Raw genomic sequence first — 25,391 nt, forward strand, 5'->3', positions numbered from 1 at the left:
TCGTACCATTTGATTTAGCAACTCACGCTTCTATTTAATTACACTTTAGATTCATGATTGTAGAAAACTATTCCTAGTACTGGAAAGATGCAACAAGAATTTATTGTATTATTTATGTTGATAGTGTCTATTTAAACAGCCCTTGTCAGGAGGTCTGCATCAGGAACAACTGTTCTTAACATACTGGATACAAGGATGTAGAAACAGAATAAAATTAATAAATATTCTGAACTTAGTCAAACAAGAGCTCTGGAGTAAATATGAACCATAAACTTCAGGGTATGAGTCAATCACTTTAATGTAACAGAAGCTTAGAAGTTTACTCCTAAGGAAAGGAGCACGGGAATTCTTTCTCCTAACAAAATTTACTTTGAAGAGTACGTATTTACGGGTAACCATTACACCTCACAGTAGAATAGAAGCAGATAAAATTAGTTCTGTATTTCTTTTTATACCAAGTAGTGGACCCTGTGGCAATAACCCATCAAAACAACATCTTTTCCAGAAATAATAAAATCATAGCCTCTTTGCTATATTGTTACTAAAGCAAACAAATAGTTACTACAGAAAATTTAATTCCTTCTGAGGGAAGTACTACAAGAAGGTACAAAGATTTTTCTCTAATTCCTAACTTTTGTTTGTTTGTTTGTTTTTTCATTTAGAACCTCTTGAAAATAGATTTTTTTTTTTCTCTTACAGAATTTCTAAGAACTGTTTTGGTTTCCGATAATTCCAACCTGGGAGTTAAGAAAAAACCTGAATGCAGACTGTGTCATCTAAAATATTTGTCCCCAAAATAAATATAAGCAAATAAAATACAGTTAAGAATACCATTTTTAAAACATGTTTCCTGCATATATATGGAAAATTGACTGGAATTTGCTGTCTTGAGAATATTTTATACTGTTCCTGGCAGCTAAAGTTTTAAAAGTTATTTTGCATTTCTGTCCACCACCACCTCTTTTCTATTATCTAAAATCGTAGGCAACAACCAAGCTAAATTAAAGCTGTTTCTTCTTCCTTGCCTTATAACTGTTTCCGTTCCTGGGATATTTTATTATCTACGTTTATCTTTAAAATACTAAAATCTTCAATATGCACATTTGAGGTTAAGTTTATGACTGACTTAAAATATCAGAAGAATAGTTTTCCCTTGATCACATGATTATAAGAATTCAGTAATACTTAGAATGGCACCTGTGGAATTCACATTTTGTCCAAAATTCTACTTTTAGTAACTAGCAATTATGTATAGAATTGTTTGCTCTTTTTGTTTGTTTTTACATTTTCCTATTTCATCAGGATACAGTGAAATCAGAGGAATCGGCTTGAGTCAGATTTTTAAGACAATGCTTTTGCTTCTATCACAAAGCTGAAATAACATTTACCTCAGAGTTTTTATTTAGAACTTTGTTTCTTTCGGATTGGAGTCAAGTACGTGGCAAGATTCATCATATTATTAACTGCATGATTACTCAAGCACCTAAGTACTTTTGCGGGTGCTTTTTTATTCCAATTTACTGATCAGAACTTCATTCGAAACAAACAGTGCTGATCTTTATGACTCGAGTAAAAATAACATTACGTAAAACTATTAAAATCATGGTTACATTTTACTGCCTCTAAACATATTCTCTGCATCCCCAAGTGACATGAAATGACAAAATTGCACACGATTTAGTGCTATCAGAAACATAGGTATTACCTATATACTACCTACATCCACACAACAATTTCGCCATGCCATTGTTCAAAACAAAGTAATTTAAGAAATAGCACGCAAAGATCCAGAAGATCAATGTCCGCTCCAGCAATTTTTGTATTAAAAGGCAATAGCAATGCACACATCTTCCAAACAATTCAAAATTTTTCCTCGTTCTGGAACGCTGCATGAAAGAATTCCCAAAACAGATTGCGAAGTCTGTACTGTATTGGCCACAGCAGAGATGGCACAAGAAAAGTCTGCTGGACTTGAGACAGGCCAGCCATTCCTGATGCAGCAGGTAAGTTGGAACACGCCAGTTCAAGTTTGAAAGAAATACGTATGGTAGTTTCTACTTTAGTTCCACAATTCTCTTGCTATGCTGATTTAGTGCAACACAAGCTTCTTCTACAACTACAAGCTTAGATTCCACAGGCTGACAAACTTTCCGAACTAGTTATTGTAAACTACTAGCCTTTTTCATAATCACTGTGTTAGAAAAACTGGTTTGCTAGTCTTGTGTGATGAATGCAAAAGAGAAGATCTGTGTAAAGAAATACTTACTAGAGTGGAAAGCACTCATCGGAAAGTCTTGAGAAGGAAACTTTTTCAATAAAAAGCAGAAAACTAGACTAAATTAACTTTTTTAGAACAATAAAAATGACCACACACCCCCTATTGAAACTTCTTCCAAGGAGGTCTGAAGGTTAGTATCTCAAATGCAAGAATATCCTTAAAAGCATTACACCATACTAAAAAACAATGTTAAACACTCTCAGAGGTTACATATTTCAGAATATCAAGTTAAAAAAATGAAAATATTCTGTTAACAATGAACACTAGTTTAATCAAGTGATAAACAGTCTTAAGACTTACAAAAAAAGAGAACTGCAATACTGAATAGGTTTAACATTACGCTTGGATATTTGTTTTAAGTAACTCCTTCAGACCTGACAATACTGAAGCAACCTGACTAAACTAAAGGAATAAAATGAAACACGCTGAATACAGTACAACATGGGCTGAGACAAAAATATTTATTCCTTTACACTAACCAGGGAAAAGACAACACGTAGAGATGAATACTTCAGAAAGAATAGCCTTGAGAAGGTACAGTCTAAGTTTTTTAAGAGTTCAAGGACAAGCATAACAATTTTCTCCTTACTTTAACGTACTACTTCACAAACGTATGGAGTCTGTAGGAGCACAAATCTTTGCAATTATTTCAGACAGCAAAGCAGGTACAAAGCTGAAGCTCCAACCTACAAGCTTATACACTGATAAGCAACACAGATGTTCCTACTCCACCCCAATCTGCTAATATCCCACCAGAAGTTCCTGCTTCTCTTGATTTTACCTCCTCCTTCAGACTGATGCAACCAACTTGTCCCTCTCACTGTCGCATCCAGACTTCTAACCAGACTTTACAGCTAACCACGCTGGCAGTCAGAAAAACCAGAAGCATGTGCTTCAATCATCAAGCCACATTTAAGTAGGTTTCTTCCTCAAAGCATTTCTTTGTTACAGTGGGTATTGGATGATCATTTAACAGAAATAAACAATAAAACAATACTATGAGTTGTTCCAAAGAGACGAATGCTATATTGTGAAATAACACCAAGTACTGGTATTTGCACAGTGGCTTTGGAGTTGATAATGCATAAGAAATAAAAGTGATTAAAGTAATTCTCTGACTCTAAAATAGCATTTACCTATTGGGAAATATAAATTTGAGAAGTGGATGAGCTATACAGTCAGCATGATCAATTTTTATTGCTTACTATAAAACCCTTACATATTAGTATTCTCAAACTAGATCTGGCCACGAGCACCTAAACATGGCACTAATGAAAAAAATCAAGTATTATATCAATTCACATATGCTTTTATAACCCATCATCACCACAACTAAGTGGTTAACATACCAGCCCACTGACTTATTAAATGCAAGATTGTGAACTATCACAGAAAGAAAATCACACAGATGCAGTAGATGGGCTTAACAATAATTATTAAGACAGGAACCCCTACTGCAGGACCTCCTGTAAACAACGACAGGCAAGGCTTCTTGCTGGGTTGCTGAAGAGGGATTACCTGAAAGCACACAGGTTTAGCTTAGGGATGCAGCATTAGCTCACAAGGCTACTCTTACGCATGAGAGAAGATGCCCACTTACGTGAGGCAAGTGTAATGGCAGAAGTAGCAACATTTTCCTGCATCATTCAGCACTACTAGGAAAAGCAGGTAAGCATTTAGGGAAGCCTGAGACCACTTGAAACCTTTTGCCCAGTTGTACCAGCAGAATTTACAGTTCTATTTAAGGGCAAGTTGCAGTTCTAGCACATGAAGTGGAAATTTCAGTATACAAAAGGTTTAAGGCCACTGGTGCTCCCTCTTTTTCTCCCAGGCCATTCACACAGCATTGATTTTACAACGGCTTGCCTGACTAAAAGGCCCAACGTGAGCTAAGGCTACATAATTCGACTATTTTTATAAATCTTTCTCACATCAATTAAGGTAAATTAGCTAGAAGAAAAGTGATTTATATTCTCATTGCTTCTTCACTAACGACAAACATGCTACTTGCCATTGCTTGCATAATATTTGTCTGTGATATTAAGTGTTGCCAAAGTACAAAACAAAACACTACAATATAGTTCACACCCCTGTCATGTGTTGTTTCTTTACAAAACATTAGCTTTTCCAAAAATGTATGCTGTTAACCAAATGTTGATTCTTATACATTTCAAATCATGACTGTACTCTAAAACAGACCATTGCTCAGAACTTATGAATCACTGCAGTCTTAGAGAATTCTGACAGTCAATTCTGTTGTTCAGCTACAGTTGCAAAGCCTCAGAAGTCCAAAGAATCACAGGTTCACAGAAACACCAAGGTTGGAAAAGATCTTCAAGATCATCCAGTCCAACCATCCACCTATCACCAACAGTTCTCACTAAACCATGTCCCTCAACACAAAATCCAAATGTTCCTTGAGTACCTCCAGGGTCGGAGACTCCACCACCTCCCTGGGCAGCCCATTCCAGTGCCCCTGACCACTTTTTCAGGAAAGCAGCATTTCCTAACGTCCAACTTAAATCTCCCCTGGCACAGCTTGAAGCCATTCTCTCTATTTCTATCATCAGTTACATGAGAGAAGAGGTCGACCCCCAGCTCACTACAACCTCCCTTCAGGCAGTTATAGAGAGCAATAAGGTCTCCCCTGAGCCTCCTCTTCTCCAGACTGAACAATCCCAGCTCCTTCAGCCGCTCCTCACAAGGCCTGTGCTCCAGACCCCAGACCAGCTTTGTTGCCCTAGAACAGTACACTTGGCCTACTTCATAGTTCAAATTTATGTTTTTAGCTCATCATGTATTTTATTCTTACTAAGAAAATATGTCGTATTCACTACTGCTAATTCCTCATCCTTACCTTCTCATATCCTCCTTTATGTGTAGATTGATCAGTTCTTTAGGAACATGGAAGGAGAGGATGGTCTCAGCCATCTGTTCCCGGATCCGCATCCACTTGTTGTCAGAAGTAGGAAATCTGTACAACTTACAGATCGGGTTTTTAACACTGCAGAGAAGAAAAATTATAAAGTTGCTTTCCTGTGGTTATATGACCGAAAATTTATGAGAACAAAATATCTAAAAACAATACATTATTTCCTCCCGTTGTAGAATTACTTTAAAAACCATTAAGAATCTATTAAATACGTTAGTATTTTATTTATTATAGTAGCATGTAGAGGACCAAGTTTTGCTAATACAGTAGATAAATCGCAGCAGGTATTCTGCAAATTTAGTACTTCAATGCAGTAGAAAGAAAAGTTATGCTCTCTATTCTTACACTTAAGATACAGTTAGGAAAAACAAAATGCACAACAATGAACTTGTCGCAGTCAGCGCTATCACCTACTATATGCTAGAATCACATGAATAATAAATTTCACTGGACAAGTGAAGTGTGTCCTGCAGTTCAGCAGTATTCTATACATCTTCTCCATGATACGTACGCAGAGGAGTCATTAATGTTAATAGATGATGTGTTTCCATGATAATGTAAATGGAAACTTTACCATCGATATGATCAAGAAACTGGTACTTCATAGAAGTAAAGGTTACAATCCTGTAAACATATCATAATGCTCTATTCCCAGGTTGCGACTGTAACTTGTAGCGTGGCATAAGAAAATCAAAATATTTAGGAAAACCAAGATACTTCATGTCTTACAAGTTTATCCTTAAAACCCACAGTGTTTTTCACCTTAAAGCTCCTGGCAATATTTCTGCTCTGACCTTTCAATCGTGTTCAGGTGGGAAATTTCTGTGCTCTCCTTTCTTCCCTATATCCACCCCACTCTTAACCATTGGGGAAAAAGCTGAGAAAGGAAAGTATCATTTGACTTTGTAAATAAGCCACATGGGACACAAATTACTGTCATCAAACACACACATTAGCAGCTTGCTAATGCAGAATGACTTCAGACAGCTATCCAAAACCTCCAAAAGTACTTTGCTACTACCAGCCTTATGGAAGAAGCTGCCTTAGACTGGGTATCAATTGATCTGCCACTGAATGGTCTGTAACTCAAACAAAAGCATTTCCCACGTGTGCTAAGAAGAAACTTCTTGTCAATATGATATATACCATTGTCATGGTTTCATAGTTTTTCATCATCATAATATCATGCAGCGCACTGGGAGTTAAAGAGTTCATTATTCTCTTCTGAGGAAACTGCAGCACTAACCCTTTAACTCCCAATGGCAACTATGTGGCAACCATGACAACTATTAAGAATATCAGCTTCTTTTACAACTCACTGCAATCATTATTGCCTGTGTAGGCTGATTTACAGAGAATGAAAAACAGAGTAAGTTATTAAAGTTACACAAGTAGTCTTGTATAACTAATCAAGAAATCCTCCAAGAAAAGCCTGAAACAAGACGAGAGATTCAGCGGTATCTGTAATAAAACAACTGCTGGTAAAGAAAGGAATGCTGCAAAAATTCATGCTCCTTTTCAATTTCCATCATTTCATTGAGATCTCTTCACCTAGTCTGATTAGAAATTAAAAGCCTTTTACAATCTTTCTGCTTTTATGATCGATTTTATTTACAAAAACTGGATTCTGACTTACTATTGTAAAACAGGCATAATAGGTGATTGATGGAACTGGCAAATGAACAATAGGAATTTCCGTTCATTATTAGCACCCCAAGTACCCCAATATTCAAACGTCAGTACACACATTTTACAGCTTGGGGATCCACAAAAAAGAAAAACATCTTCAACATACGATCAACTTGCATCCTGTGTCTGGGCTTTACTCTATTACTTCATTAAAATGTGACGTTCGCCTATTTTCCTTGCTTTCCACGGAGATTCTTTTATGTTAATAAAATCGAATTTTCAATGATGTTGAGAGCCTCTGTCAATCCATAAAGAAGATAAAAAGCACCGATCATCTTCCATTAACAAGACATAGAATGACAATCTCCAGAAATCAGAGGGAGCTCAATAACCTTGGTTAAGTCAGGACTGTCTTAAAATAGAAAAACAGTCAGAACAGGTCAATTTTTCTTTCTTTGATTTATTTATTTTGTAGCACCACCTGTTCATTATGAAGCAGGCTGGTAACATTTACCATGAGATTTCAAATAATGATGACCTAGATGGAAAAGTCTTCACTATTTCTCCTTTTTATTTTTACTTTCCAATAAAGCAAGTTTTTCCAAGAGCAACACCTGAGTCTGCATTCAGTCTATTACATTCACAAAATTCTTATTTGTCTGTGAGAACCTAATGCACGTACACAAAATGGTTAGCTAAGCAGTGAATGCTTAGCAGTCTCTTCCCCCCGCATTTCTCTTCATCATCACCACCAGTAAAACAAAACAGCAAAAGCCTCTGACCAACGGAAAAAAAAACACAGACTAAAAGTATTGCAGCATAACTGTAAGGAAGACTAGTATCGCTTTGGAAACATGGATCCAAAGTTGTTTCTTTTATCATTTTTAGAATTAAGTCATTTTAGATACTACTTAATGGTAACATTTCTGCTACTGAAATTGCAGACTGGAAGCCATTTACAGTTTTTATTTAAAAAAATAAGGAAAAGGAAAAGCAAGAAAACAGCAGAAACATCTTTCCATGCGTTTATGAAGCAAATTTCATTTATAAACACAGAAAAAAGAAGACTGGAAGGAAACCAAGTAATTCTGATTTTCATTATTGCTTGCTACTTTGTGAGGTCAACAATAAGAGCTGCACAGTATTTTCTTTTCCTGTGAAGCGAAACACTGAAATGTTTATGTGACTCCATAAAATTCTTAGATGTTTTTCTTTCTAATTTCACCAAATGGCCTAAAAAAGAAATCCAGATGGCTTTTGGCACCCAAACAGTAAGGATGGTACATCTACAACTAGATTTTATAAGTAGTAGTTATTAAAATGAGTGAAAGTTTCATAAATTTAATCCTTCCTGTATTTAGACAGCGATCGTGAAGGGCACTGGAAAAAAGCAATTTGAGATGAACTTCAGTGGTTTAAAAAAAGAAAGATTTACTTTACAATTACTTCTTTATAGCACAAAGCTTTAAAGCCAGTACCATATATTTGACTATCCATACTTTTGCACATTCTCATTTTTTAAGATCTCTGCGCTTTTTACTTCATGCAATATATTTCTCACTGCTTCCCTTGTAAATAAAATAAAAAATTAATAAGAGATCCAGTGCTGTTTTCATTCTTGCTCCCTATCCAACACAATTCAAAGCATACTGCTGCCATATACCCATTTACTATTAGTGTTTCTATTTATACCTTCCTTTCTTAGGATAGATGTATTATGATCAGATAATTTTCAGCTTCCTTAATTTTTGCTTAATTTCAATCACTTTTATTCTTTTTGTCATTGCCAAGAGTAATAGGTTTGCTGACAAGCATTCCTGTATTAGAAATGCATAACTCAACATTGACACATATAGATTCAATCCTTGGGGATATAATGGAACGATTACATGTATCTGTGAAATATACTCATTCCCTGACTCATTAATTGCCTCAAAACCCAAGGACTCTGAGTTAAATATAAAAAGTCTTAAGTTTCAGAATAACGCCAACAGGCTTTAAGATAAATATATGGGTATTTTTTTCAGTTTCATAGTTTTGAAGGCCTGATTAACAACATCGGGGAGATAGAACAGTTTACAACAGCATACACATGTAATAAATACGTCTGTGGAATATGTGTTTATTGTACTTCTACATGTACACAGCAGGGAGAGTAGCGTAGGCAAGGTACAGTGCAGGCAGGCTGTAACTCTCACCTTCTACCACATTCTTCTTCCTTTCCTTTCATTCCTTGCCTCTGATTTTGCCACGCCAAATTTTGCCTGATTTAAATAAATTATTTTTAGAAATTTCTAGCAAAAATGGTCCAGTTGTTTGGAGAATGAGGCAAGAAAATACAGGAAGGTCTACAATGTTAGAATTATGAGATCTGTAATCTTTTGCGCTTTATAAACTTGAATTCTGACAATAAGTCTTCTAATTACCATATCCATGAGAACCCACCAAGATCTGACAGTGATCTAAGCCTAAGGAAAGAAATCTTAGTAAGTAAATAATTGAAACAAATAGACTTGAGCTAAACACGTTATACATGCACCAGGGGTCAACTTCTTTTGAAGATGTGTAATTTCTAGTTTCTAATACTAATACGACTGTGGATGTGTCATTCCTACAGAGTGGATGAATACCTTTTTTGGACACAGCTCACGTATGGTACAATATGCTTAAAGGCAACACTAGTACCCATTTCAGAAAGCCCATTTCCAGGCAACAGAGAGAGTTCTAATCGACATAAAGCTCAGTCATGGAGACATGCTGGGAAAGAAGCTTGACTGGTTGGGAAAAGAGGCTGGAAGTAGAAAAGGAAAGCAAGAATTTCTTAAGAAAAGGAATGGTGAATTCAGTAAGAATAAGGTGAAAAGAGTGGGACTGACAAAACTTGAAATTGATGCCCGGTGTCTATTGAGAGCATAGGCAATGCTACGGAAGAAGAGGAAGTCACGAGTACAGAAAGCAAATGGAGAAATAAGTCCTTACTAGAACAAACTTCCTGCATCTGAAAACTCTTTCCAATATCTTTATGCTGTTATTACTCATATGACATCTTCAATTTTGCTTTTTCCTCTCAATTATTTTTTAAAATAAAACACACAAAAACTCTGGAAAAGGTGATGGTCAATTTTATGTTATGTAACTGTATATGAGAACAATAAACATAGATACCTAAGTGCAGCCTAGATACATTGTAGAATCACATTCACTCTTGGCAAAGAGGCCTCAACTTCATTGTTTGTAAAGCTGATACCTACTTGGAGAGCTCCAAGAATTTACCACTACTTATTCCCCACAATACAACATTTGCCCATCAAAAAAACAAAACAAAAAACAAAAAACAACCAAGTTTACCTAAAGCAGGCAACGAATTAAAAAAAAAAATCATTTGCAAACAGCAACACTTTTTTCTGATTAAAAATTGCTCTGACACTCACTATTTGGATGACATTCAGAATCAAGGAGCTGCATTAAGTTTGACCAGATCATCCAAATGGCCCTGTACCTTGTCTCCAAGAAAAGCTATAAACATATGCCTACAAACACTCCTTGCCTCCAGCTATTTCCAGTTCAGGAATTTCTGTAAGCAGATGTGGTTCCTGTCCACTTAGAGATTCTCAATGATTATCTTTTCTACAAACAGTTCTAGCCTCACATTGAATCAGTAACAAGAAACTGCAGTTCTAAAAAGTTTCCTCTGGTTCTGATCTAGTCTCAACACATCACGGGGAAAAAAAGACACCTTTCATTCATGCACAGGAAGACTATTTTGGTGTGTTTCTAGTGCTTCCATCAGACTGCAAAACTGAACTACTATGTCTCCTGTCCTATCAGCGAAGTAATAAGAAAGTTTTTATAAAGGTTTTAAAAATGTTAAAACTTCAGTGACATTTCTCTTCAACTGCCTGCAGCTAATGCACGGAATAGTTGGCAGTGCTGTGGTTTCAGATAACACATCTAACTTATTTCTGACATTGTTACTGTAGAGCAGTAGAGATTCATAAACTTGGGCTAGTAAAACTTTTATGGTGCAACATATCAGCATGTAATATTTCTCAGTATACTGAAAAAGAATTCTACTTCAGTTAAGTACAGACAAGGGCAGAGCAGAACTAGAACTGAGAATGCCTTGCCCATCAGTATCTCAGTTTTAGGATGACCAGCTTCCAGATTGAACTGAAATTGCCACGCCATCAACTGTGAGAAAGATTAATTCTCCTGGGTATTCAATTGCAAATAGGACATAATTATTTTAACAGGATGTCATGCAATGACATGACAAAAACTTATGAGGTTAATTCCATGCCCACTGAAGTCAATGACAGTCTTGAAAAATCACTGAATTGTAAAGATGTTGGAATGGGAGATTTCAACAGCAGTATTTCAAAAAGCATTACATGTCTGAAAGATTTCTTCACATTTGTTAGAAAAATGACACAGTCAAAAATACATAAAATATTAATAAGTCTCTACATGTTATAAGGAGTCCTTAAAGATATCTGCTCCAAATTTTTGTGATTTCTTCAAGACCAGATAGTCCAATAATCACCTCCTATATGGAAGTTAAAATACTCACCTGCATTTAATGAAGGCAAGTTGTCTTTACCACTTATGCCTTCGGATGCTGTACACTCACGAACCAATGCACACTACAAAAGAAACACAAAGAAAAAGAATAGTTTATATTTGCAAATTGTGGCGTGACAAGGAGTTTATAAAAGCAGCTTATAAGTAACAGACTAAAAAGAACATTGATAACTTCCCAACCCTACCATTAATTACCATTCAGATTTCTTTCTCTGTATGTTCCAATATACAGCAAAACATTCAGAAGTACTTCACTCATGAAGATGACAACGTATGGTCAGCTATTCCATAACAGAAAGATTTCCTGCCAATACAAAGGCACAGGCTAAGATAACTTTTGACAAATCATGTGGTTTCAGAGGGATTTCTTTCAGTAAGGTAGCTTTCACATACACGGTGTCAGAAAGCACTCAATGAGTTTTTAAACAAGGCAGAAGTAGAAGCCACAAATCTTTAAAATGTGGTTGTGGTTTGTGATTGAAGTCATCTGTTATACAAGTGAATTAGAAGATGTTTGCCTTGATAAGGTTAGTGTATAAAAGTATCAAAAGTTAATGGAAAAATCAACTGCTAGAAGTCCACTGGCATAAATCCACTTTTAAATGTGCTAGTATTGATATTTTTCACGTTCCTCCCTCAGTCAGAAAAAAGGTTTCTGAAGATGATAGTAAACTCAGTTACCATGGCTCTTCCTAAGATTTTCTGCTGCAGATCTTCAACCGAAGAGCAAGACATGAGGTACTCCCTACCACTTGACATATCAGGTAGAATTGAACAATCAGCTTATTCCTCCACGAGTAACTGAGTTCGCAAATCTAATTCAAAACTTATTTCTTTTAAGTAATACAGCATCTCTACATCCTCACAATTGTTTTTTGGGAATATACTCAAACTGTATCTCCACTATGAACATACAAACAGACTCCACGATCCAACAACATGACACAACTAATAAAAAAACAATGACTGCTGTTAAGATCAAAAATTGTCACAAGGTTGTTCTTTCTTCAAGTATTAGATCCCTTAGAAAGAGTCTTTTAAAAGCCTTTTTGCTTCCACAAGTCACACATGTCAAATAATTGTGCCAAATCTCCTTCAACACTTCGGAAGAGGATAAAAATAAAATAAAAAGAGAAGGCTAGAGAAACAGTTTTGCATATCTTGTAGACATTCCACAGTACAAAACAAGAAAGATTTCATAGTATTTGTTGGCCACTTTGGTATTAGTCCCAGTAGTCTATGTTTTTAAAAGTACTTTGGGGTCCTAACAACAAGGATGGTTAAAAAAAACACAAGTGTCAGTATCACCTTAGAGTTTTTTAGAGTGAAAAGATACTCGCAGCATCATTCACTCCAAATACACATTCTTTTGTGTATTTTCTCTCCAAATAAAAAAGAATGCGATACTTAAATTTGAATCCCCTGTACCATTTTCTCAGATTTGTTCTTTTTTTTTTTTTTTCCCCTCCCTCCTTGAAGAGCAGAGTAAGGGAAGTACTTGAAGTATATTCATAGTATTAGGGTTACAAAAAATCAGTGTGAATGAGGCTGCAGAGACAGATATCGAGTGGTAGTGACTGCTCAGGTACGTCAGTCGTCATTAGACTAGGGACTCAGTAAAAATTTTTTTTATTAACTGAAAACCATCCAACTTCATCATTCAGAGCGGTTGTTTCTGAATCTTTTCCTAGCCCAAGTCTCTTGTTATCCATCCTTTCCATCCCTCCTTTGGTTCTCGTATTCTTTCCAAATCCATTCCCACTCTTTCATCTCCAGCTGGCATCTCCACCACTTCTGGCTGCAAGACTTGCCTGCTGGAGAGCATTTTTACCCTTTCCAACCCCCTTCCGCTCTTCCTCTTGCCTCTCACCACATTTGCCCCAATTCAAAACCCCTACACACATCCTCTGCTCAACACTTCCCTATTCTAGCACTGAAGTACCACCACTGCCACCCACTACATCCACAGATTTTTTCCACACCACTGTATGCTCCCATGAAAAGCAGCTGAATCTGTCACTTTTTTAAGGGGATTCACCTCTTCTTTGGCTTGCCTGTCTGCCATTCTTTCCAGGTTTTCAGTACTGTGGGCATTGGCTGCACTTAAAAATCCACGTGAACAGGACTTCAATGGCAGAAAACAGAGGAACTGTCCAAGGGAAAAAAAATCATATTTATGGTGTCTCTACAGACAGGTATTGATCAGGAGTGATTAAAGATGATCAGCTGAAATCAAAATCAACTCTTTTTTTTTTTTCTAAAGAAGAGGGACTAGGAAATCAATAACAGGATAATTTTGCGTGTTTTCATACCATTTATTTTTATTTTTGAGAGATTAAGTGTGAGCAGTACTTTATCCCATAATTTTTTTAATAACACAACGTGGTATGAGTAATTTAATTATCTCATGCAACTAATAATTCTGTTTAAGTTTGTGCAATCAACTGAGTTGTTACCTTTTGATCCTGTGAATCTGTTGTGATGTGGCATGGTTCCCCATCTTCTAGTTCTCCCATCTTCACAAGATTGACTTCAATGGTACCAACTGTCTTTCCACCATCGGAAGTTCTGGAAAAAAAAAATCCCATGACATTGGGTCTTACGCAGCATCTCATTCCATTAATAAAAATATTTTCAGTAAACATTTAGTTCCCTTTTCTGTCTAGCTGCACAGATGTGTATTTACATCCATAGAGGAAACATTAACCATAAGGCTTATTATGTTTTCTGTATATTGCTTCTAACACGGAATGTTTTCATCATAAAACTGCGGACTGGAAGCTGCTACAAATGGTGGAAAAACCACCCATGCATGTTGTCAAGTTTTCATTCTAGATGGTATTTTGTCTGTGGATTGTAGAGGAAAAGGGCCATTACTTGTTGTGCCAATAGCTCACTTATTACCTGCAGTCTCACTACACAGTGCGATGCTTTGTTTCCTAACAATCTGCAAAGAACGCGTTCAGTAGGTTAATACATTTGTCGCTAAATCTCAAGAGTGAAACAAATCTAAATCTCACTTTTCTTTTTGTAGTATCTCTACAGGGTAGTTATACAGAATGAGTTCCATTTCTTTACCTAAGTGGGAGAAGATAACATAATTGCAGGTGAATTCCTATTTCACTATTTCTACAAATAATTTTGGGAAAAAATAAAAGGTAATTCCAACTGCATGTCAAAACAAAGAATACTGTATGCTACCTTTCAGCAGAAATAAGGCTTTAAACTAAAACAATTCAATGCTTTGTGGCTTTCACTGACAGCAAAACTTTAGTCAAAATACCAAGGCTGCACAGTCTGTCTCCTCTGGCTTATTCTGAATGGCTGGATTTTTTGGAAGGGAGGAAATAAACGTTAACAGACCATTTGACAGTAATGAAAAAAACTAATACAACACACACCAAGCAGAAATTAGCAATGACAATAATAAGTTTAGCAAAATTGAAAAGCACAGAGTGGAAGAACAAGAACAAATGGATCTGTGGCAATACCATATATCAACTCAGAAATAAAGATGCAAAGTTGTAGAGCAGCAAGAAGGAAATACATAGAAAAAATATTAGACTAGTATTTCCAATAAAAACACCCACATTCCTGGGGAAACCCTCACTGCAAAACAACAAATTCAAGTTTAGCATGGACACGCTTATAGATCTTAAAAAAAAACAAACAAACACCACCACATCATATCATACAAGTAAAGTATCAATTAAAAAACCAACCAACCACTATTCTCAAAATTTTCCCTACCAGGATAGAGCCCATAGCCAAGCACTGGCTCTGTCGTACACGACTACTATGGTGTAGAATCACAACTCTGAGCAAGTAGGCAAGATAAAGCCCACTACATTTGGAGTCACAAGAGCTCCTGAGTGGCACAGCGCCAATGCATGTAGGCCCCGCACCCAAGCAGCGCCAATGCATGTAGGCCCCGCACCCACGCAGGCCAGGCCCATGTTGGCTCAGCCTTCCTGCCACTTGTGGTGCTTGGGCTTTCTCAGGTTAATGGCCGAAATACAGGGTGCAAAACCCTGACTATCACAATTTTACACAATCTTGAATTTTGCATGTTGTATCAAGTCTTAATTAGGTCAGAGGAAGCTGAGTTTTTGGAGCGATTGAAGTTAAGCACCCACATCAAGCTTTTCGTGCATGAATATTTATTTATCATGCTAAATCAAAAGTTTTTATATAAATTTTATGTATATACATTTATAAATATAGCTACCTCCAGCTTCCAATTTAAATATTTTTTGTTACAAGTCATTATACCTTTAATGTGCGTTTCAGTAAAATACACTCATCTCGCAGCTACACAAATCAAATGTTTTTATATAAAACCCTTTCAAAATACACAATTCACCGTATTTCCCATGTCTTTTCTTCACTTGCTTTAAGACAAATTCATTACTGATAATAAAAAAAAAAGGAAACAATTAAAATGAACCAATTCTAAATAGCCTTGCAACCAAAGAAGGCTATGTTAATTAACGAAGTATACAAAAGAAAAATAATGAGGTAGAAAGGTTCAATGTCCAAAGGGTGTTTATGAGCAAAAGTACCTAATAATTTTTAAATGTATGAAAAACAGCTTACGTTCCTTCTGAAATTAGAACATTCCTCTCAGTTATTACAACATAATAGTTAGACTTGTTTTCTTCTTCCTAGATAACGACCAGCATGTGAACGAAGTTACTTCAACAAAGGGACTACAACTTTTCCAAGGAAAAAGGGAATACAGAAGATGTTAGCATATCATATACAACTTCATAAATCGGAGCCAGTGCGTTGCTACAAGACTGACAATTTTTCAACAACTTAATGTGTCCTAATCTAAGTCTCGAAGGGACAACCTCATAAGCAGGCTGACTTCAGTAAGCAACAGCACTTGACTGCAATCGTGGCCATTCACTTGACTACCAGAAGAAAAATCCTGCCCTTTTTTTTTTTTTAGGAAACATGATTTCCAAGGTCAAAGAGACCTACAAGTTTGACAGTGACCTAAATGAAAACAGGTCCGATTCAAGATTGAAGACACATTAAGAGTATAATTGGAAGTTGAATAAAAAGAAGCTCAGTCTGCAAGCGGACTGATAAAAGCCAACGAAGTATACTGCCCAAATAACAAAGAAAAAATAATGGAAACATCAGTTACACTTTCTTGGTCCTTGTCTGAATTGCCTAAGAGTACTGAATATTCCTCCTAATTGCTCACAGGTGGCCACAGAAGTGTTTTTGAGCTTTCTCTGTACATGCAGAAATACAATTGATGTAATTTTATTTTCTATCAAATTTTTCAATGATGGCCTTCTCAAAATCACTCACTCCTGATCTGTTCTTAAACATATGTAACATTAAAATGTGAAACATAATATCTCTAAGACAATGCAGTGGGATTGTTATGTTGTAATTGCATTCAGAGAACTCTATGCATGTCCAGGGAGAAACCATCATTATCTGTGTAAGACACTGAATTTGAAATACCACTGGTGCATGACCGTCTTCAAACAACAGACATGTCATGGGTTTAAAACTTTCAAGCAACGTAATGAGACACTTAAGCTTAAAAGATAATTAAAAGTGAGAATTACACAGAATTTACACAGTAGGGGAAAAAAAAGCATGCTGATCACTGAAATAAGATGGAGATATGTATTATTTTACTTGGTATTAAAACAAACAGTACTGCACATTAATTATATGTATATATTTCAGGTCATTTGCTCGGACAGACAGAAAATAATCTCTCACACACACGCACTGTTAAGCAGATCATTAGGAAAATAATTAATGGGCTTCAAAATACATGAGGTTAGAAAAAGCTTATTTGCTGCTGTTTAATAAAGTTGAAAGTGCAGCTTGCAGTGACTCACTGCAGTGAAGACTGTCCCTGTGCCAAATTGCTTACAGCCATGAGACAAGATGCACTACAGAACCCCAGGAGTTCAGTATAACATGGATTGCACCTTGACAAACCTGCATAGGGATTTTCCTGACACACACAGTAGGGAGGTGGAATAGAACAATAAGAACAAATAAAACAATTCTCAGCATTAGAAGCCCACATTTGGCTGTAATGCTAGTTGGCTTGTGGAACTAGAAAATTCCTGATGAGTTATTTCATTTAAAGCAGCCTGGGACAGACAGCACCAATTGCCCCATATTTGCCTACAGAGCATATGCATTTGGAATATTATCAATAAAGGAGACAGCGTTTGAAGAGTGACTTCTAAGCCAAATTTGGAAGCAGAGGATGCAGGCTTTAGTAGCAAAGCTGGCAATGCTTCAGTCTATCCCTTCCCACTCAGTCCAACCTGCCTTCTTTCTGCAGCGCTCACTCCATTTGCTGCACCCATAGTCCCACGTCAGTTTGCACCCACCTATACCGGAGCAATTCAAGCCCCATCTTCTCATAAACTCTAGGGGTGTAGTTCTGTAGTTCCAAGTGAAACAGTAGGTTTCAAACTTAAAGCAGTATTTCCATTAGTGCTACATACAAGATCGTTGTTTAGTTTACAAAGTCAAATCGAGATACTTTTGAAGCTGTCTTGAAACCAGCTCAGGCTTAAAACTACAATTGCTCCTAACATTATTGGAAAATTTATTATATATACAGGTTTGCTTACCACCCCAAGTCCTTGAGGACCACCAGAGGCTAATATCAGTTCCATCAAAGAGGAGAGAAAGAGCTACCTAGAACTGCCCTGAGCAACAGAAACATCCACCTCAACACCTCTAGTGATAAAAGGCTGACAGGAGCATCCAAAAAGGAAGCAAGAAACAGGTTAGCAATGAAGAAGCAGATGAGTTAGATGGACTGAAAACAGTAGTTATTCACCTCCAATGCACTTCTCATTAAGTCTCATAACTGCATAGCAAACATGCAAATTCAGGCTTGCTAATTGGTTCCCATGGCTATACCCTTCTTCCCCAAAAAAGGCTTAAGAACAGAAAGAAAAAGAAAAACAGACTGTGTATTTGCATAACAACGTTAATTATAAATGACAAAGCTACTGGCTCCCTGAAAAGCAAATGGCATGATTTCCAGTCAAGCAGGCAGCCCCATTCTCCACTGCACAATATACAACAAATGCAGTTAGTACAGGCTAACGTACCAACTGCCATAAAATCTATTTTCTCCCATACATTCTGAGATATGTAAGCACAAAACTACTGTACTTGTACAAACACGTTGTTGCATTCCGTTTATTCTGTGGAAGCACAGCGGAGTCTATCTCAATCAATATGGATTTTAAAGAAGTTCACTGATAAACAATGTTTTATAAAATTGTCATATAAATACATCAAATTCTGCAATGTTCATTGTCTGTTTTCATTATTTCAGCATAACGTTTACCCTCAAATCTTCAGGAGATTCACCTGACTCATTTATCTACTTCCTGTGGTGGATGACAATGACATGAAGCAGCCAAGAAGTCATTTCAGGAGGGAATCCTGCAAAAACTAGCTGTAGGGAGATTCTGAATTCTAATGGAGAAAAGTTCGTGTATGTGTGTGTGTATTACTTTATAGTGATTGTTTGATAAGGAAGTCAAAGAAACAAAGGCCACATACTTAAACTACTGCAAAAATGTCCTTGAAAATTTGAAATCCTTTAAGAGTAGACTTTTATAAACATTAAATTGGTATTTATTTAACTAAACATTTCCATCAGTTCACATTTTATCCAATCCTGTTCTGTCAAAAAAAAAAAATTTCCCTCTTGGTATATGTGGCATTTTCTGTATTTGGGTGAAAATGAAATCAAGGCATTTTAACCTCTCGCTGCAAGTTAAATATATCTCTAACAATTAATGCTACAAAGGAAGGCTGGTACAGTAATAGAAAAAGTATTTCAAAAGGTTTCCTTTCAAAAATGAGGACACTTTGACATGATGGAACTATGACAACACCAGTGAACACTGGACTTTGAACAGTGAACTCAAGGCTGGCTTCATGTTCACCTCGTATGTAAAATGAAATATCTAACAACTTTTTTACAGCATCTATTTGTAATACCACAGGCAGAACACATATCAGAAGATTTAGAGTATCTTCTACCATGTCTCTCAGCTTTCTTAGTCACAACTTCCTATCCTCAAAACTGCGCTATGTAAAAACATGATGCTCAGAGAATTTTACCTATGCCTATCCAGTCATCCCAAGTAAATTTCCATTGTGACTGCAAAAGCCACAAATCAATATCATGTCTTAATCCAACAAATTCATACTGAAAAATCACAAGCTAAAATGTTTCCCTAATCTTAAAATGGTTTTCGTTCACATCTTAATATATCTTATAACCATAAGCCAGCACTAAATGTGAAAACGGTATTCTTCAGTGCTGAGCTTTAATAAATATCTATTCAGCACAACCCTAGTTTTCAAACATTGGTCATGACTCTCCTGCAGATAAGTGTTATGTCACTGAACAGTGTTGTACATCAAGCCCCACTGACATTTGGCTGCACGTAATGATGAGGTTAGGATACAGCACTGATTTCACACTTGAGAGAAGACCTAACTCATTACGTCCATCATCTTTAAATATGGCTGGTAACCAAACCAGCAAATTGTACAATGCTTATTCTTTGAGACACACGTATGAAACCAAACTGAGAATCTTACATTCCTTTCTAATGGAAACTGTGAAACAAAATCCTCTACTTTAACTTCCCTAAAATTCTTCCATATATTTTTTGGTATACATGTATACCAAAAAATCACTAACCTTTCCTAATAAAATTAAATAATTGGTATTTCTTTTTGTCTTAGTGTATGGTAGAAACAGAAGCACTTCAGGCTGATATCTAACATAAGCAAAGAAAAATGGAGTTTCAAACAGTCAATCAGGAATCATCAAATGCCATGGATTATTTACTTAATCTGGTTTACAACAGATGAAAACACTTACCTGAGGGTAAGGGTCAACTGTTGTTCCTTTGACTTCACTAAGTCTCCTACTGTAAAAGTTGTACAGCCCAGGAAGCTTCGCTACAAAATGAAGCAGAAAGAAAAGAAAAAAATCTATATTTTTGAAATGTAGTTGTTACTTTTTTGGTCTTCAAATCTTTCTTTGGTACCTAGAAAAATTACCTGCATACTAAATTAACACATATGGCAGAAAATCAGAAAGTTGTTAAGTACAGGCTTAATGGGCAGTAAACTCTCTCTTGAGAACCACTCTGACATGTATGTACTTACTATAAAGTTACTTCACTATGTATTTGCTAGGATAAGAGTTCAGTAAATGTTCATTAATAGAAATTTAATAGAAATGTTGCATTCCTCTAGTTTATAGCAGTGTTTTGTAACTACTTCTTTCCTTCCTTCTCTCTAAATTGGAGAGGTATCGATTTGAAGAATGGACTGTTTAATGGATTAAGAACTGGTTGGCTGGTCGCAGCCAAATGGTTGTGATCAATGGTTTCGTGTCGGGGTGGAGGTTGGTCACAAGCAGTGTCCCTCAGGGCCTTGGGTCTGGTTTTCAACATCTTCATCAATGACACAGACGATGGTATTGAGTGCACCCTCAGCAAGTTTGCAGATGACACCAAGCTTAACGGTGCAGTCAATACATTGGAGGGAAGGGAAGCCATCCAAAGAGACCTGAATATGCTGGAGAAGCGGGTCCAAGCAAAACTAATGAGGAACTCATCTTCCTTGGCTTTTCATTACTTTTTACCCCCTGCTCATGCTCCACTACCTAATATTACAATCTCATTTCATCAAGTAAACCAGTGTTGGCCTTGGCCTAGGAACAAAGGTAGAGAAAACGGTCTACCATCAGCTTCTATGCACTCATTTTTAATATACAACTGAATACTACTTGTCATAAATAATTTTTAACTATTTTATTTTCCATTTTTGCAAATTCTATCAAAAGAAACACGTTTGTGTTTATTATTCTACCCTGATTTCACTCCACTGATGAAATAAAAATAAAATACCACTGAAAACTATATAGTCTTGGATCTCCAAATTCAAGAATAATCAAGTTGCTCTTATGTGAAATCAACACAGAACACGCAGAGACCAACTGCAAACCTGGGGGAAAATGAGGATTTGTTACTACTTAGTAAACATCAACACTACTGAGTAAATAACAACAAAAACAAACAAAAAGAACCCTGCAGTCTGTTTTCTTTCAAGAAGCTCAGCTAGATTGAGTATTTACATATGGCAATAAATATACATTTATATATTTATTATATAGATCTCAGTATAGATATTTTTATATAATATTATAGATATTATATCTATACTACGATAGATTTTCATGCATATCATTTAAATCCCAATTCCCAATTTACGTAAGCCACAACACCAGACTTAAATTGATAAGCTAGATCAATGGTTACAGCTTATTCCTATCACAAATACAGGCTTAAAATAGGTAGTAATTCATTTCCTGTGTTTTGGTTGGCACTTAACTAGAAGAGGAAAAATGACGGAAGCTAAGAGTCTAGGGAAGGCTGGGAAAACAGTGGATTTGGGAAATGCTGGACAGGCAAGAAGCCAAAATAAAAGCGTATACACAATTTATCATGAAAAATGACAGTCATACAAGATCATGGTTAGTTTTCAGTGCCAAGTGAAACATACACTTGTTAGCAATATGTCCAGGTGTGATGATGCACAGTCTTGCTAGAGTAGACACACAGACATTTCCATCTTCCTTTAGATCAGTCATGACAGCATTTTTTCCGTTAAACCTCTATGGTGGCACAGACAAAACTGATACGAGTTTGCTGCTTCTTTCTCTAGTACAACAGACTACAAATCCATTCCAGAATCCAAAGTAGAAGTCCTCATACGATCGAGGTTAAGAGGTCCTTTCATAGAATGTAGGAGCTTCAGGCACTATATCCACTAACCATCTCTGAGTGCTTCAAGTAGCTCTCCAGAATCACAAAATTCAAGTTGAACAATTTTATGGGGTTAAAAAAGAATAAATTCACTTATTTGCTTGTCTCACATTCTTATGTTTACTTATAAGAAAGCTTCCTTTACCCGGTAATGCAATTAGGAATTATTAGCAAAATTAACTGCAATTGTGAATAATTCCATGACCTAAATGCAGAGAGTTCAAGGGGTCTAATTTCAAATGAGGTTGGACATTACTTTTTTCCAACTGATTTGGAGACAAATCTTGTACCTTGGGGGCCTAAACTGGCAGTCTACAAACCAATCGAACTTTGCACTTTAAAATTAGGCTTTAAACAAAACAGCTGCTGTAATTCCAATTACAGAGCAATATTCCAACATAATTTCGCTAGTGGAGTACTTATGGTTATAAATCTGAAAATATGAGTCTTGACTAGTTTGATGAATTACCCTACCTAGCCAAAGAGAAAAGTCTCTGTAATAGTTACATAAAAAGATGAAACACACCGATTATTTCACTAAGCCTGTAAGTGCTGCCAAATTACAGGTTTTCTGAACGCTAGCTGAAGTGCTGGAAACTATGCCAAGGAAGCCCTGATAATGTGGGAAACTCAGCACCTAAGACTTAGAACATAAAAATAACAGATCCTGTTTGGTCTTTTATTCAGCTTTAGCAGGACTAATGTTTCCTACCCCCCAAGAGCTGCATATTATCTGGGAGACTCTAGCCTTCTCAAAAAACAAGAAAGAAATCCCAATACCTTTGCCAAAAACAGACCAGACTAGCAGGACTATTTATATTCCGCCCTGTTTATACTCTGCATGTGAAAATGAGAAAGCAACTGGCAAGGCTCATTCAGATAATGCAATTCTGTGCTTTCAATCCAGATGGCTTGTATGGCAAGTAGCAAGAAGTCTAGGTAGTTGTGCTTGCCTCAGGATAATTTCAACTGAAAACAGTTAGTGAATGGGATGACATCAGTCACCAAGCACGTTGCTCCTCCCTTCTTTATCACTTAAAGAAACTTTTTCTAAAAAAAAAAAAAAAAGAGCTTGCCAGCTCCTGTTTAGCAGTTAAGCAGAATGCCATTTCTCCTTTATGCCTGTGTGTGTTGATGAGGTGAAAAATCCATTAATAAACAAAAATTGCTTACTCCAACATCTGCTCTTGGCTCCTTGTGATCAGGTAGGACAGTGGTATGGACCTGAGAGGAGGAAGAAAAATAAAAATAAGGTAAGTCAAATTTTTTTTTTTTTGGTTACTTTCCAAAAATGAGACAAGTACTCATTTTTTCTTCTTTTTTTTTTTAAATATTTTCTATATATATTAGAGGTTATTTTAAAGGGATGTATGTGTCTAAGAGAACTGCTCTGAAAGTAATATGTCCCATTTCATTATGTCGGCCCACAAAGTAAGAGGTGGTACAGCAGTAGAGGCTGAACCTCCTCTTGCATTTTGTTGCCATGCAACAGATAGCAGCAGAGGGGCAGTCTGACAAAATGGCATCTGACATAGAAGAGCATATGAAGCAAAGGTGTCTCAGTGAATACTTCCATGTGGAAAACACTGCAACCACTGACATTCATTATTTCTTGAACATTTATGGAGACCAAAAACAAAACACTAATGCATTGAAAGTTGGGCTGTGTGGGCAATGTTTACTTAACAACGACACCATCGTAGCATTTGGGAAACAGTGGATTCCTTAAGCTGGTGTAGATTTTTTTTATTTTTTTTTTAACAAGCATGACTTGCAGATTCTTGCACACCACTGGTGAAAATGCAGAAGTAATGGTAGTGACCATGTTTAGAAATGGCATTTTGTAACTGAGAGTTTTCTCTATCAGTCTTATTGTGCTCTTTGTCGTTGTCATTTCCTTGGAAATAAGAGGTATTACTTTTGGAATGACCTACATAGTATCACTTTCTAACCATTAGTCTGACAGTCAGATGTACATGAATACTATATTTCATGATCCCGGTACTTGACTAAGCCACTTTAAGATACCAAAGATATCTCTGCTGAAGGGAAACTGGATTTCTGATTTAAGTATGTATGGTGGTTATTTTTATTCACTTTTTTTTTTGTAATTTTTGGTTTTTGTTTGGTTTATCTTGACAAGCATGTTTTAAAATATTCATTAAAAAGAGAAGTCATATATGGGAGCTATAATTTGGTCCCTTTCATAATATCTATTAGTATAGTTCCCCAAACATATTTAATTGGTCAAAATATTACAACTATCAAAGTACATCATGAGGTGTCTCCACAGGCCCAGGAACACATCATTAGAAATAAAGGCAGATAGCTTGTAAACAGACAGAAAATAATCCCTTAGCTCTAAACTCAATACACAAAATGCAAGGACAAGCAGAAAAATAAGAAGAATTTTCAAAAGCAAATATTCTCCTCGTACATCACCTGATTAAACAAGCTGTTTTGTTGTTTTTTTTAAAGCTTGTCATAAACTAGCTTTCCCTAATGTACCCAGCAGTGTTGTAAAACTACAAGATAGAAATACAAAGGTAGACTTCAATCTCAGACACTCATTATTTTACCATAACTTCTGTCTTCTCCTTATGTGCTCTAGATTTTCCTGAGCAAAATGCAAACCTTTGAACAGTGAGATTATTCACAAGTGGTGGAAGACTTAACTTCCCTAGAATAACATACGCTCCCATCTTACCTATTGAGACAAGAGATGTATGAAAAGGTCAAAAAAAAAAAAAGAATTAAGAAATACAGCTTATAACCTAGGTCAAATACAAAACATTTACAATGAGTATTCATACTAGTACTTCTTAGAATAGTAAAACTGTGTGTAGTACAGTATGCAACACCAGGAAAAACACTGGGGCATGGAGTGGTTATAACCACTCCAATAACATTATATGTTTCCATATTTTCAATAACATATACAGAACGAGTATCTAACCTGTACTTTTAGTGCACAGATCAGACACATCTAAGTGTCAAACTTCCCTAGGTATAGATATTAAATTCAGCTTTAATTACCTGTCTTTTTTCATCAAATAAAGCTGCCTTTGCTAAGGAACATGTCCTTTGGTCAATCACAGCACTA

At 36.2% G+C, this 25,391-nt stretch overlaps 1 protein-coding gene across 1 annotated transcript in view; it reads right to left on the bottom strand.

Annotated features, from left to right (window-relative positions):
- INPP4B (inositol polyphosphate-4-phosphatase type II B) overlaps positions 1 to 25,391 on the bottom strand; it is a 173,381-nt gene that overhangs the window by 95,270 nt on the left and 52,720 nt on the right. The window contains exons 5-10 of the mRNA XM_031553014.1: positions 23,462 to 23,512; positions 20,335 to 20,414; positions 13,877 to 13,988; positions 11,414 to 11,482; positions 7,638 to 7,642; positions 5,136 to 5,282 (exon numbers count right to left, since the gene is read on the bottom strand). Of these exons, the coding sequence (XP_031408874.1) occupies positions 5,136 to 5,282; positions 7,638 to 7,642; positions 11,414 to 11,482; positions 13,877 to 13,988; positions 20,335 to 20,414; positions 23,462 to 23,512 (464 nt within the window). The remainder of the gene's footprint in view (positions 1 to 5,135; positions 5,283 to 7,637; positions 7,643 to 11,413; positions 11,483 to 13,876; positions 13,989 to 20,334; positions 20,415 to 23,461; positions 23,513 to 25,391) is intronic.

The sequence above is a fragment of the Meleagris gallopavo genome, chromosome 4 (genome assembly GCF_000146605.3).
Source record: "Meleagris gallopavo isolate NT-WF06-2002-E0010 breed Aviagen turkey brand Nicholas breeding stock chromosome 4, Turkey_5.1, whole genome shotgun sequence".
Taxonomy (NCBI): domain Eukaryota; kingdom Metazoa; phylum Chordata; class Aves; order Galliformes; family Phasianidae; genus Meleagris; species Meleagris gallopavo.